We start from the raw sequence: 12,622 nt of genomic DNA on the forward strand, positions 1-12,622 counted from the left end.
TTTGAATATCAAATATTTATCACTCACCACTGCTCATCCCTGTAATAATGTCTTCCTTCTTCCATCCTGCTTTCATCATGTCACCCTCCTCCATAGACTGCTGATCACTCCTCACACACATCTCTTCTTCCTCCTCTTTAATTGTCCTCATCATGTCCCCCTCCTCTGCAGACTGCTGATCACTCCTCACATATGTCTCTTCTTCTTTAATTGTCCTCATCATGTCACCCTCCTCCATAGACTGCTGATCACTCCTCACATATATCTCTTCTTCTTTAATTGTCCTCATCATGTCACCCTCCTCCATAGACTGCTGATCACTCCTCACATATGTCTCTTCTTCCTCTTTAATTGTCCTCATCATGTCACCCTCCTCCATAGACAGCTGATCACTCCTCACATAAGTATCTTGTTCTTTGAGCTCAGACCTTAGTTCTGAAAAGGATAACAGATTATAGCTGTAAGATATTAGCAGTAATAAAGAGAGCACAGAAAATTAACATAATTTGCTAGGGGTGATAATATCCCATAAGCTGTGGTAGCTGCACATTCAGTACCACAGTCCTCTCTTCCAGTGTGCCTTGCTCATCATCTGGTGCTTCTCTCCTCCTCTCCATGCACACATTCCTGGGAGGTTACAGCAGTGCTGGCAGCGGTAGATGGATGAGGATGTGAGGAGAGAACAGCTGGAGACAGAGGAAGATGGGAGCAGAGGACTGCAGCTAATTATCATTACTTATGGCTCTGGCACCTGATGAAATAGGCAGAGGGGACTGCAGCTCCATATCCTGACCATAATGCAAAAGAAGGAGACGGTACACTATTCGCTTCTTCAAGTAAACTGTATTGTTACAACAGCATACAGCTTACAGAGTAGACAAGACACACGAAATGTGTATAACTACCTATACTGGCTGCACCTATACCTAGCTAGCCTATACTGGCTGCAACTATACCTAGCTACCTATACTGAAGGCACCTTTACCTAGCTAACCTATACTGGTTGCACCTATACATAGCTACCTATATTGAAGGCACCTAAAGCTAGCTAACATATACTGGCTGCAACTATACCTAGCTACCTATACTGAAGGCACCTATACCAAGCTAACCTATACTGGCTGCAACTATACCTAGCTACCTATACTGAAGGAACCTAAACCTAGCTAACATATACTGGCTGCACCTATACTGAAGGCTCCTACACCTAGCTAACATATACTGGCTGCAACTATACCTAGCTACCTATACTTAAGGCACCTATACCTAGCTAACCTATACTAGGAGCACCTATAGCTAGCTATCTATACCGGGGGCATCTACAGCTGGCTACCCATACTGGGTGCACCTATGCCTGGCTACCTATACTAGGTGCACACCTACCTGACTACTTACACTTGGGGCATAGTACGGGTTCATGAGTCCATGGGGGGGGGGGCGAAATTTTTACACCCTCGCCGTGGGTGCAATTTAGTCTAGGAACTACCCTGCTGCCACGTCCCTTGTTACCTGGCTCCACCTCCTAGCTTTGACCCACCAGCCATCATCTTTGTTCAAACTCGACTCGTCCACCCAACCTCTGCTCTGCCCAATATATAACAAGTGTCTCCACCCGACCTCTGCCCATTATATAAGTATGTCCACCCAGACCTCTGCTCTGCCCAATATATAACAAGTATGTCCACCCAGACCTCTGCTCTGCCCAATCTATAACAAGTATGACCACCCCGACCTCTGCTCTGCCCAATATATAACAAGTATGTCCACCCCGACCTCTGCTCTGCCCAATATATAACAAGTATGTCCACCCCGACCTCTGCTCTGCCCAATATATAACAAGTATGTCCACCCCGACCTCTGCTCTGCCCAATATATAACAAGCATGTCCACCCCGACCTCTGCTCTGCCCAATATATAACAAGTATGTCCACCCCGACCTCTGCACTGCCCAATATATAATAAGTATGTCCACCCCGACCTCTGCTCAATATATAACAAGTGTGTCCATCCCGACCTCTGCTCTGCCCAATATATAACAAGTATGTCCACACCAACCTCTGCTCTGCCCAATATGTAACAAGTATATCCACCCCAACCTCTGCCCAATATATAACAAGTATGTCCACCCCGACCTCTGCTCTGCCCAATATATAACAAGTATGTCCACCCCGACCTCTGCCCTGCTCAATATATAACAAGTATGTCCACCCCAACCTCTGCTCAATATATAACAAGTGTGTCCATCCCGACCTCTGCTCTGCCCAATATATAACAAGTATGTCTACCCCGACCTCTGCTCTGCCCAATATATAACAAGTATGTCCACCCCGACCTCTGCTCTGCTCAATATATAACAAGTATGTCCACCCCGACCTCTGCTCTGCCCAATACATAACAAGTATGTCCACCCCAACCTCTGCTCAATATATAACAAGTGTGTCCATCCCGACCTCTGCTCTGCCCAATATATAACAAGTATGTCTACCCCGACCTCTGCTCTGCCCAATATATAACAAGTATGTCTACCCCGACCTCTGCTCTGCCCAATATATAACAAGTATGCCCACCCCGACCTCTGCTCTGCTCAATATATAACAAGTATGTCCACCCCAACCTCTGCTCAATATATAACAAGTATGTCCACCCCGACCTCTGCTCTTCCCAATATATAACAAGTATGTCCACCCCGACCTCGGCTCTGCCCGATATATAACAAGCATGTCCACCCCAACCTCTGCTCTGCCCAATATATAACAAGTATGCCCACCCCGACCTCTGCTCTGCCCAATATATAACAAGTATGTCCACCCCGACCTCTGCTCTGCCCAATATATAACAAGTATGTCCACCCCGACCTCTTCTCTGCCCAATATATAACAAGTATGCCCACCCCGGCCTCTGCTCTCCCCAATATATAACAAGTATGTCCACCCCGGCCTCTGCTTAGCCCAATATATAACAAGTATGTCCACCCCGACCTCTGCTCTGCCCAATATATAACAAGTATGCCCACCCCGACCCCTGCTCTGCCCAATATATAACAAGTATGTCCACCCCGGCCTCTGCTCTGCCTAATATATAACAAGTATGTCACCCCAACCTCTGCTCTGCCCAATATATAACAAGTATGTCCACCCCGACCTCTGCTCTGCCCAATATATAACAAGTATGTCCACCCCGACCTCTGCTCTGCCCAATATATAACAAGTATGTCCACCCCGACCTCTGCTCTGCCCAACTTATAACAAGTATGTCCACCACGACCTCTGCTCTGCCCAATATATAGCAAGTATGCATACCTCCCAACTTTTTGAGACGAGAAAGAGGGACACTTAAGCCACACCCCTAATCACACCCCCAATCACACATGCGATAAAGATTTCATAAGAAAAATATGTTGTTTTATAATTCAAACTAACTAGTCCTTTCTATCCTGGTTCATTAAAATGAGTAATATATCAATTTAAAGGATGGTAATAAAGTTTAGAGTCAATCAAACACATTTTGCAGTAGAAATATATATATATATATTAACATAGAAAGAGGGACAAAGTCCTGAAAGAGGGACAAATGAGGAGGAAACAGGGACAGAGGGACAGGGCTCCCAAAGAGGGACTGTCCCTTCGAAAGAGGAACGGTTGGGAGCTATGATTTGTATGTCCACCCATCCTCTGTCCTGCCCAATATATAACAGGTATGTCCACCCCGACCTCTGCTCTGCCCCAGGGACGGATCTAGGGGGGAGCAAGCGGGTCTCTTGCCCCAGGCGCAATTTGTTAAATTCTTAAAAAGGCGGCAAAATGTGGATGGGGAATGGCAGTTTAGGCGCCAAAACCTGACCTTGCCCCAGGCGCAACTTGGGGCAACTTGGTCTAGATCCGTCCCTGCTCCAATATATAACAAATATGTCCACCCGACCTCTGCTCTGCCCAGTATATAACAAGTATGTCCACCCCGACCTCTGCTCTGCCCAATATATAACAAGTATGTCCACCCCGACCTCTGCTGTGCCCAATATATAACAGGTATGTCCCCCCCCCCCCCCCCCCCCCGACCTCTGCTCTGCCCTGCCCTGCCCAATATATAACAAGAGTCACATAATCACCTCTTCCAGCAGCATCTTCTCGCCACCTTCTGCAAAACTGTGGGTTACACCGATTATTGTCTCTGGTTTCATTACTTCCTGTCTGTGCGTTCCACCTGGGAGACGGGAGATCGCCATCTTGTGGTAAGTAGGCTAACTGCAGTCTGTTTGTGGACACACACTCACCCTCTCTCCTTCTCCAATATCCTGCCTGATGTGGTGTAAACCACCTTTCAGGGAACTCTTATGTGTAAAAAATGCATGTGCTGCTATTATTGTGACTGACTTTCCTTGTTCCAAGTCCCTTTTTTGCAAGATTTTCCCGCCGATACGTTTTTATAAGCGGGTCTTTCACTGATTGTAACTTATCGTTAGTCCAACATATTGTTTCCTGCATGGGCAGTGCAACATGAAAATTACAGATGTTGTCTTTCAATTGATATAGTCTCTAATATTGAATGTCCTTTGATTGACAGTACTCCTGACCTCTCTAGTGTTATAATTTAAGTAGGCCTCAGTTACTTGGCCTGAGTTTTATGTAAAAGGCTTGTCCGCAATGTATGCCTTTAAAATCAATAGAGGTTTTGTGATGCAGGCAGAGGCATCTCAGGGTCTGCGTGTAGCAGAGGATACACGCAGATACTGAGAACATGTTCCTAAAAGAAGGCCCAAGCATGTTAATGTTGGGTGACAAAGGTACTAATCCTTTCACACCTCCCTCCGCTTGGCACAGATGGACCATGCAGGGACGGAGGAAAAGAGCACTTGTGCCAGGAGAAAACAAATTTCAGGGCACAATGTGGGTGAAAGGTCTGAAGGGTCAGGTGTGCGGGCAGTGGGAATTGAATGGCAGTATAAATCTGCTATTGAGTACCACACTCCCAGAATCGACGCACCGATCCAAAGGTTTGTTAAAAGGTACATTGCAGTACAATGGGTACGTGCAAAAGGTGGAGTGTGTGATTCAGGGGTACCTTGTCTTGGTTATGCAGAGTGAGATGGTTCCAGATTGGAGAGGAACGAGTAGGAGGCGTCAATTCTCCTGCCGGAGAGACGCGGGGGACAACATCACACTCTGGAGCTACCAACAGAGAGTGCCTCTGAAACAACTATACACACGTAAAGGCTGGAAAGCCGAGGGTGGGTGGTTCTCAAAACAAGAAGTAAAAATCGAGATCAAGCCACATTTCCAGGTGACAAAGAGGGTGGGGAGAGCGGTCCCGGGGGAGGGAAAGCCAACACAAGGAACCCCATCCACACTACACGGGTCACAACAGGGGACGATATTACACAGTCCATATGCAGCCGCTTATCCTCATGCTAGGTGGGTAAGTGAAGAGGTACTCTTAATTGAAAGATTGCAGAGAGTCCAGTCTTCCCGACCTCAGGTACATATTGCGCCTCAGGACGTAAGGGGGGAAGAGGTCCAATCAGGACAGTTGGGGGCATATTTTGTCAGGGAGATGCTTAAAGATCCTGTCCAACTGAGATTGGACAAGGGGAGATATATTCATTTTTCTGGAGAAGGATCTTTTGCATGGCAGCTTCGAGATGTTTGGGTGAACAAAGGGAAACGGTGCAACATTCCTTTAGGCACCGCCACTTCCTTAGTTCCCACCTCAACCCGTGTCTCACACCAGGACCTGAGAGGTCAACCTTTTTTGGTGCTAGACGGGGAGGTGAAGCAAGTAGAGTTGTCCTCATGCGGGCAATTCTTGCAAAAGTACCTGCGTTGGCCGGGGCAAGTCAAATTTAGTGAAGAAGCCTGCAGGCTCAAGAACGCAGAATGCGAGGATACCATTCAAAAGATCCACCCTGAAGCCCCACCGATAGTTCCGGTGGCTGAAGGAAAGGTTTGGTTTTTTTAACATAAGGTCTAATGATACATTCAAGGTATATTCTCATAATTGTTCCGATAAGGGAGATTTTCCAAGGAGAACATATTGTGGGAGAGGAGATCCCATATGGATCCAGTCATCCAGGTTGGATGACGTTGTTTCTCAAATTGTTAAGAGAACTCTAAAGTGCAAAGTTTCACGGGTAGTTCCCGTCCTGAAAGAGAACACGACATGGGACAAAGGGGAACAGGGTTTGATCCAAGACGACCACATTTTGTTACAAAGGTTAAACATTTAGTACACTAAGTTAGAGGTAAGATTTCACCATGATACAGGTGATCTTAATGAGGTAGAACACAAAAATGAGCAGGTGAGTGCCAGTCTGACCTGGTGGACAAAGGTTCCGGTGATGTTCCAGGGACACTCGGACTGGGCCTCTGCAGTTCCAAAGTTTTTTCTACACCCACTGGTCGTCTGGATGGGGATGACAACGTTAGGCATCATTATCCAGGTGAGGTTGCGTGTTAAAATTACGTAAAACAAATTAACCTGGTCCAGAGATTGGTGCCTCATAAACAATCTCCTGAACCAATATTTTCAAATTAAGAGATATACAGGGTTACGGGTATAGGTTTAGTAGTACCTGTGATGGAGCTGATTGTATAAAGGCGTTCTTTTAGAAGGCACCTGGCACTGCTCCCTTGAGTAACAACCAAACGAGTTTCACTTTTCTGTGGTCATGCAAGTTTGTGAGTGATACGCAAGTGACGCAAATGCTGAGCATGTGGTATAGAGGGATTTAGAAGTAGGGCCTCCCCAGAGAGCCTGGTTACAGGAAGACCAAGAGGTTGTGCTCTCTCTCTTCGAGGGGTAACCACCGAGAGCAGAGAAGTTGTGTGAGCACGAACATCGAAAAGTGAAACATAAAAGAAAGAAACCAGGTACTGGGAGGTTCAGACGCTGGGATCTGCGGGTCAAGCCGTTTTAGGGGGGATTGTTATAATTTAAGTAGGCCTCAGTTACTTGGCCTGAGTTTTATGTAAAAAGCTTGTCCGCAGTGTATGCCTTTAAAATCAATAGAGGTTTTGTGATGCAGGCAGAGGCATCTCAGGGTCTGCGTGTAGCAGAGGATACACGCAGATACTGAGAACATGTTCCTAAAAGAAGGCCATCGGCCTACTCTGACCTCCACGTACACCACAGGAACAGTAAACATTGGCCATATTTACTAAACATCCACATTCCTGCATTTAGGTCAAATGCCTCATTGATTATTAATCAAGTAGGTGGGTATGATGACACCACGAGTGGGTCCACCAATAATCTGATCTAGGGGGTGGCGAAGATGATGTCATATTTAACTCTTTCCTAGTCGGTATTAAACCCGGAGTGAGCGATGGAGAGGGCATTCTGCTTCTTCCTTCCGCACTAGCTCGCAAGGCCGACTGGGACCTCTAAGCATGTTCTTACTTTCTGTAATCTGATATAATGTATGCTGTACATAGGTAGTTTAGTGTAACGTAGTTAGGAAGAAGGTACCTGATTGACTTCAGCAGGGAGTCTAATCACGAGCTTGTAACGCAACATGAAGATTGGCATGGCTAGGATATGATGAATGTATCGATCTGTATTCCTGTTTCCTGAATAAATAATGTAAACATTGAAGAAGCCTGAGAAAGTCTATCTCCTGTTCGCTGTGTGGAGAGTCAAGTGATCTCACAGTCTGTGAGACGGTGGTGTCGAAGCAAGGTGATATAAGAACAGTTTATAACATCTAGTAGGTTGCATATATGTACATATGTAGAACATGCACAAGTCATCGATGAAAAATGTGGTGGCCTCTGCATTATCATGCTGTAACATGAGCTGATGGTCGTGGAAGAACAGCACAACAATGGGCCTCGGGATCTCATCCCAGTATCTCTGTGCATTCGAACTGCCATCAATATAATGCACCTGTGTTCATTGTACATAACATACGCCTACCCATACTATAACCCCACAGCCACCATGGGCCACTCGATCCCCAATGTTCACAAGCAAACCGCTCAGCCACACAATGCCACACACGCTGTCTTCCATCTGCCCTGAACAGTGAAAACCAGGACTCATCCATGAACAGAAAGCCTCTCCAATATGCCAGACACCATTGATTGTGCGCATATGTCCACTCAAGTCAGTTATGATGACGAACTGCAGTCAGGTCCAGACCCCAATGAGGACGATGAGCATGCTGATGAGCTTCCCTGAGATGGTTTCTGACAGTTTGTGAAAAAATTCTTTAGTTATGCAAACTGATTGTTACTGCAGCAGTCCGGGTGGCTGGTCACATTCGATCAAGGAACTGAACATGCTGTGGAGGCCCTGGGCTGGTTTGGTTCCACGTGGTCTGCGGTTGTGAGATGATTATAGCTGCAGAGGTCTGGGTGTTTAGTCTTAGATGATCATGGAGGTGGACATGCTGGGTGTGGAGGTCCTGGGCTGGTGTGGTTACGCGTGGTCTGCGGTTGTGAGATGATTCTTTAAGATTAGGTGAAGCGCTCATTAACAACCCTCCTTGAAATACAATAACCTGTAAGAGAAAGTATATATCTCACAGCAACCTCTCTGATTCCAATATTTTGTACACCATTAATCATAAATTGATCCACCTGTGGGAGAAATTGCACATAGTATTGTGTTGCATAGCATTATTGTTCCAAAGTCCACATAGAATGAGGGAGAGGACAGACCTACTAGGTACACAACAGAGTCTAAAAACACCTCAAATGTCCACAATAGTTCCACTCGGATCTTGATCTCATTTAGTGCTCCACATAGATTGATCTCCAGGTAAGATACGCTTACCAGCAAGTATGGCTGATGTATCACAGATCAGCTGACACAGCATAGCATATACGTGTGGCAATCCCTCGCAGCAGAACACCTTCTCCCTGAATAATACTCAGAGACATAGGGACAACATAGCGTAATCCAGTTTTGTTACCACACCAAAAACACCAAAAGTGCTCCCTGCGTGACTCCAAATGTGTAACACCACAGTGGTATATGGATAAAATGCACGCTCACCAAAAGACCAGGCTGATCCTGTAGTGACCAGCTATAAGCGCTTTCTTGTATACACACAATCTTCAGAGCGTTGCCAACCTTTAAGACTCAAGAGACAATAGCTCTCATAGCGTAAATCCGTTTAATAAACTTAAGACACAATAAATTGCACTCACATAGGTATAAAATCAATGCGCATATAATGTTACCGGACGTCCTTACCGCCGCCTTGTTCGTTTAGCGTCTGTACACACCACGCCTGAGGCTCCGCCCTACTGGTTTCGTCATATGACTCATCAGGGGCATGTCCTCAGCAAGGTGTGCAGACGCTATATAAGATACATATGCAAATTATTTCCTGAAGGCGGCTGTACTCTCGCGGCTATTGGCTAGTAACCTATCCCGGGCTCCGGCATCATGGCGTCCTATTGCGGACATTTCATAACGTCCTGCTGCGGACTTATCCTAAATATTTAATAGCACCTTTGATATATTTAACCCACACGGCGATCCACAACACTGGGAACGCATCTTATCAGCTTAATCATCTGCCGGACTCGGAAATATATTAAACTTATCAATTAAAATTAAAAATTAAGAAATATTTAAAACATTGTATAATAACAATAAAACAGATACTCATTACGCTTTGGCACTCTGATTGTGACTTCATTTACTTGTATCCCACTGCATTCCTAAGCACCTTTTGTCACATTTAGCCAACTCAGTCTATCACTATCCTTACTATTAAACTATCCCCTATTACCCCTCATACATATTTAGCGTGCCCCCTGTGTACACATAATAAGTGCTAAATAGTGAAGTTACCCAGGGTGACACACACGCCCCTATGGCACATAAACCCTGTATAGTTCTAGTAGTGCTTAATATCCCCTTAATAATTGTATTATACAATATTACCATCTTATAAATATTATTAAATAGGGCCCGTGTCTCAACCTAGAAAACCCCTTACAAATGTCACCATGTTAGTAACAAGATCGGTCCTACTTGGATCCATTACCAACTAAAAAATGATAATAATGAGTAAAACTAAGCAAAAAATTATTAAATAAACCCTACCGTCATCTGGTTGTGAGTCCTTCTACCTAAGAAGCAATTTACTTCTAATTATTACCCAACATGCCTTTCCTAGTGATCCCTACCCTTCCTTATTGATCACCTACTCCTATATTTTTAGCCTCTATACGTATGCCCACTGGAGTTATACCCCCATGATCCCCTTTTCCAAATGCCTAATCATCTGCTATAAAGCAGTTAAGATCCAATTCTACATTGAGCCCATTGGGTCTCATGGTTCTCATATTGAAAATCCATTTGGTTTCAAGCTTGGAGATCTCACGTATCTCATGGCATACGTCATCTGTGAGATGATTGTAGCTGCAGCGGTCCGGGTGGCGGTTCTCAGATGATCATGGAGGTGAACATGCTGGATGTGGAAAAGCATAGAGGCGCCAGCAGAATAAAAGTAGTACCAATCTAAAATCAAATAAAATGTGGGTGGCAAGGGTGGGCTTACCTATCCAACAATCAACACACCCACTTTGTATGGTATAACTAACATTGCATTTAACTAGAACTCCAATAAACAAATGGCAAACTGTTTATTGGAGTGCTAATTAAATTCAATGTTAGTTATACCATACAAAGTGGTTGTGTTGATTGTTGGGTAGGTAAGCTCACCCTTGTCACCCACATTTTATTTGATTTTAGATTGGTACTACTGTTATTCTGCTGGCGCCTCTGTATGCTTTAGCACAATTTGATCCACTTGCTGGATGGGTGTGGACACCCTTTTTCTTTCTACAGAGAGCGACTTTTTAGCCTGAGCGGGGACAGGTCTAATCTCCTTGTTTGCGATATAAGTGGTTGCATAATTCCGGAAACCCAGACTTGTGAGTATAACTTAATCTTTCCTACGACCTATGCCAATTGTATACCAGTAATACACTATCGGGGGCTCTCGATTGTCTCTTCCTTTTTGTTACATGCTGGATGTGGAGGTCCTGGGCTGGTGTGGTTACACGTGATCAGCATTTGTGAGACAATTGTTGCTGCAGCGGTCCTGGTGGCTGGTCTCAGGCGAACATGGAGGTGAACATGCAGGGTGTGGAGGTCCTGGGCTGGTGTGGTTACACGTGGTCTACGGTTGTGAGGCCAGTTGGATGTACTGCCAAATTCTCTGGAACGTCTTTGGAGATGGCTTATGGTAGAGAAATGAGCATTCATTTCACAGGCAACAGCTGTGGTAGACATTCCTGCTGTCAGCATGCCAGTTGCACGCTCCCTCAAACGTTGCAACATCTGTGGCACATTTCAGAGTTGCCTTTTATTGTGTCCAGTCTAAGGCACGCTCGTGCAACATCCGTGCTGTCTAATCAGCTCCTTGATATGCCACACCCATGAGGTGAGATGGATTATCTCGGCAAAGGAGAAGTGCCCACTAACACACATTTGTGAACAATATTTGAGAGTAATGGGTCTTCTGTGTATGTAGAAAATGTTTCAGATCTTTGAGTTCAGCTCGTGCAAAATGGGAGCAAAACCGGAAGTGTTGTGTTTATATTTTTGCTTAGTAACATAAAACTTTAGGGAAACAGTATTTAGTGGTAAGAAATTCAATATCAAAAACTGCTTGTGCAAAAGTTTGGCTTCGCTTGTATTTTTGCTAATTTTAATGTATTTACCTGCTTAATACTGATTACTGGCCACACCAAACTGTATGGACTAGCTTGTTAAAGTACTCCTGAAATTTATTTTAGTGCCGTTTAAAAAAAAAAAAAAAGCACCATAACTCACTTCAGGGTTCCTATCGCTGCCTCTTCTGTCCTGTCAGCTCTGCCATTCTGCAGCAGTATCCTTTTTGTTAATGCATCTTCACAGCAATGACGCTGACCCGAAGCGCTCCAGAAGTGGTTCTGGTTCAGCGCCATTGCTGTGAAGATGCCTGTATACTGTATATGACAGGACACTGCAGCAGAACAGGAGAGCTGAAAGGATGGAAGAGGTGGTTATGGGGAGACAGAGTAGGTGACAGATGCAGTGTTTTTTTTTAGCCAGGCATTAATAATTAAGCAGGAGGGGCGGTGCAAGTGGGCGTGGTCAGGGGAGGAAGGTGCGTTCTTAAATAGAACTACCACTCCCTCCCCGCCCATATTCAACGTTCTTTACCAGTTTGGACTGAGCAGAGCGGAGACCAGAGGGGGCACTAAACAAAAAGGATGGTGCTGTGAAAAATGTCACAGCACCACATATACAAAGGTATATAAAAAAAACGATATATATATATTGATAGCTTGATTTCATCGGAGGTAGCTACAAGATGATTTAGCAGATCCCTGATCTGCAATCCAGTTTAAATACCCCCCCCCCCCCTCCTCCCTTTCTGAGTGAGTACTCCCTCTCCAGCTTGGAGATACAGAACCACACAACACTCAAGTTGATGGAAAAGCATCTGAAGTCTTTATTTACAAACTAAACTTATATACCCTAATGAAGGGGAAAACCAGATTGAACCAGAGTGAACCTGTAAGTTATTTTTTAACAATAGGACAGACAGAAAATACAATGGTTGTGTTTCACTATAAACATTCTGGAGAGGCAGGCTTGGTCACATGTGTTGATAGTCAAT

General features: G+C 45.0%; 1 protein-coding gene across 4 annotated transcripts in view; it reads right to left on the reverse strand.

Moving 5' to 3' along the window:
* The window catches only part of LOC137535393 (zinc finger protein 182-like), a 90,502-nt gene that overhangs the window by 26,909 nt on the left and 50,971 nt on the right, over positions 1-12,622 (reverse strand). The window contains exon 4 of one of the 4 annotated variants that reach the window (XM_068257226.1): positions 28-435. The exons of the other annotated variants lie outside the window; for them this stretch is intronic. Within the exon in view, the coding sequence (XP_068113327.1) occupies positions 28-435 (408 nt within the window). The remainder of the gene's footprint in view (positions 1-27; positions 436-12,622) is intronic. 4 annotated transcript variants of the gene reach the window in all.

This window comes from Hyperolius riggenbachi, chromosome 10 (genome assembly GCF_040937935.1).
Source record: "Hyperolius riggenbachi isolate aHypRig1 chromosome 10, aHypRig1.pri, whole genome shotgun sequence".
In the NCBI taxonomy this organism is placed as follows: domain Eukaryota; kingdom Metazoa; phylum Chordata; class Amphibia; order Anura; family Hyperoliidae; genus Hyperolius; species Hyperolius riggenbachi.